The sequence below is a fragment of the Thunnus maccoyii genome, chromosome 2 (assembly GCF_910596095.1).
Source record: "Thunnus maccoyii chromosome 2, fThuMac1.1, whole genome shotgun sequence".
Lineage (NCBI taxonomy): Eukaryota > Metazoa > Chordata > Actinopteri > Scombriformes > Scombridae > Thunnus > Thunnus maccoyii.
In genome coordinates this window covers 9,995,697-10,002,041 of record NC_056534.1, presented here as the reverse complement: position 1 = coordinate 10,002,041, position 6,345 = coordinate 9,995,697, and the positions used below count along the sequence as shown (strand labels likewise).

The window sequence follows — 6,345 nt, the reverse complement described above, 5'->3', positions numbered from 1 at the left end:
CAAATAGTAACCTGCCATGAAGGGCAACCTGACACCTCTGCAGTTTGTAAGACACAAATCCTGAAGGATTTTCTGCAAAATCCCTGCTTTACTTGTATTTACTCATTGATGCAGGTGGATTCATCCAAATTACAGCTACAAAACGGGTATATATACAGATATTTGTTTTACTAGCACGTGTCAAAACATATCTGCATTCGACTGACAAAGTGTTTTTTTATTTGAGTCAAGCAAACCTTTTATTTTGGCTACAAAAGCTGATGCACACTGAAGGACTTCTGCAGGCAAACAGAAGAATAATAAATTGAGGTCTTTGGTGTTCTGACAAGAGTCAGGATGCAAACAGACATTAAAACCACAATGATTTTGTCTTGATCAGAGAATCTTTATTTAAACTTGGGTAAAATCTTTACAACCTGTATGGATACTCAGCAGTATGTACACGTTTGTACATCTTGTTGAAAGAGACAAGACACCTAAAACACTTATAAAAAGAGTAAAAAGTAAACTAGAGAAAAGAATGTACATGATGAAGACATATTAACATGGTCCATTTCTCTACACACACACATACAACCAAATAAAACAGACGAAACAGACAAACTAGAGAACCAGACCAGAAAAGCTTTTTTCCACACAGCCAGACTGAGCCTCAATCCCCCACAACACATTTGTCCACTAGGCTTTAGGTTTAAATGCATGACTGACAAGAATAAATGCAAACAAACCATTAGCACGGAGAGTAAGGGAGGCGTACTGAACATGCATCTTTCCCTCCTTGACTTATTTCACTGTACGGGGTCAACTCGCCTGCTGCGCTGCCGGCGATGCGGCCGGCTACGATTGCATCAGCAGGAACGTGTTTGTCAAGAGCAATCGTCACCAAGGAAAGTTAAGATAGTGAGTTTCTATTAACAGCAGGAACAACGATAAAAATCGGTGGGTGAAACACAGCGCTGAGAGACTGAAATTCAACATTCATGTACAAAATATATAGATAGAAAGATAAATTTTCATAGTACATGTCAAAGCCTCAAAAGATGACCCTTCAATAAAACACAGGAAAAATCCCGTCCTGTTAGGAGGCTGGCAGACCGGAAGGAGTGGTCGGTGATTAAAAGACTGTGGTGAAAAAAAAAAAGTGGTCTAATGTGCGGCGGGGGAAGGCTTGCTGTCCAGCAGTTTCTCCACCATGAGCTTGGCGTAGCGAATGCGGCTGGCCAGCTCCTTACTGCAGCCGAACTCTTCCAGAAGAGACAACTTGTACGTGCGGAAGTCTCGCTTCTCGTCGATGTAGGTCACGGCAGCCATCAGCGGGCACAGGATCAGCTTGGTGTGGTCCTGACGGAGAGGGGTTGATGAAAAATGTGGGTTAAGGATTTGTGCACAAGGCAAAAGAAACTGACAATTGTTGAGGCAAAAAGGTAAGCAAAGACACCGCTGGGAGAAAGATGTGTCTAACCTGGAAGAAGTTGATTTGAACAGTGCCGTTGGTGAGGTGCAGGACGATGGCGCTCTTTGTTCTGAACCAGAGGGAGAGGTAGGGCAGCCGTGCCAGCTCGTCACCTTCCCGCCGTGCCATGTTGGCGCCGGCCTTCAGCAGGTGCTCGCTCATGTAATTGCGGAAGTATTTCAGCAACGTTATCTACAAGGGGAGAGACAGAGACAGAGAGAGAACAAATGTGAGAACTACAAGTGAGAAGTGATCTAAAAGAAAAAAAAAAAAAACTAAGGACAAGTCCTAAAAAATTAAATCAAAGGTTCACAATCATCTTTGCAGAAATAAGTGTCGGCTACCAACCTTCTTGTTGAGTGTTGTGGGGTAAGAGCGCACGCTGAGGTAGGATTCAGCTGCTGCCTTGTCGATGTACTGCAGACTGTCTCCGTCGGCGTACATTATCATGCGCGTGTAGTCGTTGAACAGCACGCCCACGCTGTTGTCACAGAGCTGGTAGCCTGAAATACACATTTGACAACTTTTCTAAATATAAAATATGCAACAGCAACTGCAAATTCTCAACTGTGATCTGATAAAATACTGTTAAACCTGATGTTATTTCACCACAAACAGATTGTACCTGTCTTTATGAATGTGGAGGCATCGAATTCTTACCTAATCCATATTTGTCAGAGTAGTCTACCCATTTGCTGATCCAGAAGATTGGGATACATGCAGGATCCTCTGCCTCTTCTGGAAATACAAAAATAGAACAAAATATTTTTATGTAGTGTATTAAGACACAAAAAAGCACAAAAGTACTACAATTCACTCTACAAAACACTGAAATTCTTTGTCAACACAACTGAAAAGTCTGCACTCACCTTGGCGTATGATGGCCTTCTCAGAGGGTTTGGCAGCAATGATGGTGTTGAGCTGCTGAAGCATGTCTTTCAGGTGGTTTTCTGCAGGCTCAGGCTCCCTGCACAGAGAAATACACACAACATTTATTATCTACAGTCCATAACAAACATAAATCTTCTGATGAACATTGAAACACTTAATCCCAAAACATCTGGTCAGTTAAATAATTCAGTGAGAGAACATTTTTGGCTGAAGTTTCACCAACATCTCTCACCTTTGCCCAGGCTCGTCCTTCACGTCCACCTTCTCTGTCTCTGCTAGAAAACACAACAAAAAGTCATTAACACCCTTACGTGGACCACAAAATGTCAATCCTGATCTGTAATTATCCACCCAAACCAAATACTTTGTGGTTATTTTAATAATCTGCAGACTAAACTAAAGGCAGTCATGCACTGCTGGGATCATTACCCTTGTTGTTAATAGCAGTCAGCGGGCGTCTCTGGCTGAGCTCCACAGCTGAGGAGGGGGCGATGGAGAACCTCGGAGGCACTGTGAGGCAGGTAGTGGGCAGACGTAAGGGGATGTAGCCAGTTGTGAAGAACTCGTCGGTGTGCAGCTCGGCGATGGTAGGCCTCTGAGTGGGATCAGCGTGCAACATCCGCTTGATGAGAGAGGACGCTGCCGGGTTGATGTGCTGCAGGGAGAAGTTGTGAATTCAGAAAAAAAAGGGGATGGAAGAGATTGTGAGAGGCAGGAATTCATCAGATGTGGAGAAAAAAAAAGTGAAAAAATAAGTTTTGAGGGAGTTATTGTGTGCTATGTTATTCCAGCTTACCCAAGGGATGGTGTAGTTGTTTTTCTTGATGCGGTTGTAGGTCTCCTTCAGACAGGAGGTCTCGAATGGGGGCTTACCCACCAACAAAGTGTACCTGAGAGAGTAGAGACAAGGCAGAGATTGAACGGACCAGGCTGGATCATGTGGAAATGTGTCATTCTAAAATAAAGCGTATTCCCAGGTGTGTTTGTGTGTTCAAACTTACAATATACACCCGAGGGACCAGACGTCCACTTCATAGCTGTGGCCTTTCTTGCAAAGCACTTCAGGTGCAATGTAGTTGGGTGTTCCACACAAGGTCTTCTTCCTCTCGCCATCAAACTCAATCTTAGTGGCCAAACCAAAGTCCCCTAGAGGAGAAAAAAGGGAACTTTTTGTAAAAACAGCTGACTTAACATGTCTATTAGTAGCTCTTAAATGTTCTGTTTTTACAAATGAAAACTGTTAGTTTCATATTCTAGGAACAAAGATGACAAGTACACTTCCTCTTACAAGGAAACCAGGTATACAAATGATCAGAGTTGAATGAAACTGTACTAGAAAACTCCCAGTGTAGATGCAACATCACACCAGTGCAGTGTTTGGTCATCGGATCCAGGAAGTCTGAGTTTATGACAGATTCCTGATGTGAGGGCTGGGCTGTGTCCTATCCGTTATCACTGGACAAACAGGTTTGCCTCCGGTGTTTATTACTAATTTCTCAGGTATTGCAAGATAACCAAAGTCGTCATTTGCGATCTAACAGCTCAAATTACCTATCTTGACGTCCATGTCATCATTGAGGAAGATGTTGCCCAGTTTCAGATCTCTGTGGATAACCCTGTTGTTGTGCAAGTACTGGATACCCTTGAGCAGCTGCATCATGTAATACCGAGCCTCGGGCTCAGTCACAGCCTTACGACGCTTGTGCAGCTCCAGCAAGGACTGAATAAGAATAAAAAAGGAAATGACTGGATTAGTAGGCATTTCATCAAGGAAATGACAGCTATTATAAACACTCAAGACCAAACTTGTAGCGTATTTTCTTGTGTTTACTATTATAATTATGCTACCTTGATACAGAAAGAGATTTAAAATGGATTAATTATTAAAAAACAAAAACGTCAGTGGATAGATTGTCAATGAATCCAAAGCAAATGTGAAAATGGATAAAAAAGTAAGAATCGGTAAATGATTACTGCTTGTAATGAATAGTTTAATGTTACATTTGTGAGGATTTTCTCACAGTTTAAGCAGCAGCCACCACTGACACTGACAGGACAACGGGCGAGACCGCCGTGTTAACCGTTGGCCGTGAGCAGTGAGTTCACTAATGTTTTCCATGCACACTCACCCTTCTCCTGCAGATCTCCAGGACAACAAAGACAAAGTCCTCATCTTCGAAAAAACCGTGGAAGCCCACGACATTTGGGTGGTTGAGACTCTTGTGAATGGCGATTTCGGAGGTCATTTTCTCCCTCTGGTGTTGCTTCAGGATCAGGGATTTGGGCACGATTTTTCCGGCGAAAACCTGCTTCGTCTCCACATCTGTGATTTCGTAGCATTTGGCGAAACCACCTTTTCCGAGGAATCTTCCCCTCGTGTATCTTCTCATGGTGCGTGGGTCAACCAGGACATCTGGGATTTCTTTGAGAGGAGCCGATTTTGGGTCGACATGTGCCGACGGGTTCGCCGGCTTCGCAATACCCGCACTCATTTCGGATTAAAGTGCTCGTCGACGTCTTTAAAAGAAACGTTTTAAAAATTCTTCAGGAGGCCAGGTATCGATGGTAGCTGGAAGGGTCAAACTATTGTTAACCCGACCCTCAACCGACGTTAGCTCAGCTCTGGACGCTCGTTTGCTCGTCAGGTTGCAAACACGTATGAATTCAAATCAAAACTAACGTTAACCACCTTTGAACGCGAACGTTATTCAAACCTTTGGTTTTACGACAAAAGATATAGTGCATGCGAATCTCAAGATTTAAAAAAAAAAACTGAGGTTGACATCAAATTAGTCGGCAAACCTGTCCCCCGGTGGCTGCTGCGTTTCCCTGTCCTGCCTTTTAACAACAGTCTCTGCTACAAGTTTAAAATGCTGCCTCGGTCGTTACGGCGCTCTCTGATTGGTCCGCTTGATTTGAATTCTAAAGCGGCGCAGCAAAGCATCTTGGGAAAAACGGTGCAAAAACAGCCAATCACTGACCGAGAAAGTCACGTTCCGCCATGTGATTGGCTGAATGGCTATTGTTGGTCGCTGACTACAGTACTGACGGGAAATGTAGTCGGAGTGGGATTTAATCAAACAGTTGATGAAGAGGGAGTTATGCTCATTTAATGGCTGTTGAGAAAAGGTTTTTAAGCTCTGTACTCAAGTAAAAGTCGAGATATCACTGTAAAAAATACTCAATGCAACTTTAACTAAAACATTCAATGCTATTTAACATTGTAAAATACAAAATGTAGCCTACTGAAGTATTAAAAGTGAAAGTACTCATGAGTATCTTGCCTACTGGTTTTCAGTGGTAAAATGTAGCATACATCCTCTCAAGTACAATTTGAGGTGGTATTTCAATTTCAATACTATCTTATACTCCACTACATATTGGTCGGAAATATACGGTGTACAATTTATTTACTCATTTATTTGACAGCTGTAAATACAAGTTACTCCTCAGATATAGCCTATTAAACCTATGAACTTATGAAATGATGATATATTTAAAGCTTATTAACTGGATCTTAACCAAATACAACATTAAAATGTTGCCTTTATACACCCATGTAATCCAATAATATAATATGTGATAACACTGAAGGGATCATTCTGCCACATAATGAGTAGGCTTCTTTCACTTTCGATCCTCTCTAAGTATTTTGCTTATAGTACTTCTGTACTTTTAATTAAGTTACATTTCTAAATGCAGGACATTTAGTACTTAATAGAGTTTTAAAATTGTAGTATTCCTACTTTCATTTAAATAAGAGGTACCCCTTCCACCATCGCTGCATTTCAGTATGAATATTTTGAATAGTGTTGATTTGTTTTCTCATCAATGAGTGGCAGCATTTCACAAAATACAATGTGAAGAGCACATGGTTATCTTGCATATCTTCAAACCTACCGCTAGCTTTGACTTGTACAACACTAGCCGACCACCACTCCTACTCCCTCTACTTTTGTCTTTAGCATATTAGATTGTTATTTAGCTTATATGTTGTCTTT

The 6,345-nt window shown here is 41.9% G+C and overlaps 1 protein-coding gene across 2 annotated transcripts; it reads right to left on the bottom strand.

Annotated features, from left to right (window-relative positions):
- Positions 1-364: 364 nt before the first annotated feature.
- plk1 (polo-like kinase 1 (Drosophila)) lies at positions 365-5,234 on the bottom strand. Of its 2 annotated transcripts, none has more exons than XM_042433596.1 (11): positions 4,474-5,234; positions 3,896-4,064; positions 3,346-3,490; positions 3,141-3,234; positions 2,774-2,999; positions 2,577-2,616; positions 2,323-2,420; positions 2,114-2,191; positions 1,802-1,956; positions 1,463-1,645; positions 365-1,341 (listed from the first exon to the last, which is right to left on the bottom strand). In XM_042433596.1, exons 1-11 carry the CDS (start codon positions 4,834-4,836, stop codon positions 1,147-1,149), a joined length of 1,746 nt encoding a protein of 581 aa, XP_042289530.1. In that variant the 5' UTR covers positions 4,837-5,234; the 3' UTR covers positions 365-1,146. The 2 variants fall into 2 exon arrangements, with proteins under 2 accessions (XP_042289530.1, XP_042289522.1); XM_042433588.1 differs by having other exon boundaries at positions 2,577-2,619; positions 4,474-5,233.
- Positions 5,235-6,345: the final 1,111 nt, after the last annotated feature.

What these genes read in the sequence shown, in the direction of transcription:
- plk1 (XM_042433588.1), bottom strand. Translation starts at nt 4,836, where the DNA reads ATGAGTGCGGGTATTGCGAAGCCGGCGAACCCGTCGGCACATGTCGAC. An exon ending in TGGTCCCTCGGGTGTATATT is followed by an intron (nt 3,235 to 3,345) that starts GTAAGTTTGAAC and finishes CTACTCTCTCAG; the next exon opens with GTACACTTTGTTGGTGGGTA. An exon ending in CCACAACACTCAACAAGAAG is followed by an intron (nt 1,646 to 1,801) that starts GTTGGTAGCCGA and finishes CTCCCCTTGTAG; the next exon opens with ATAACGTTGCTGAAATACTT.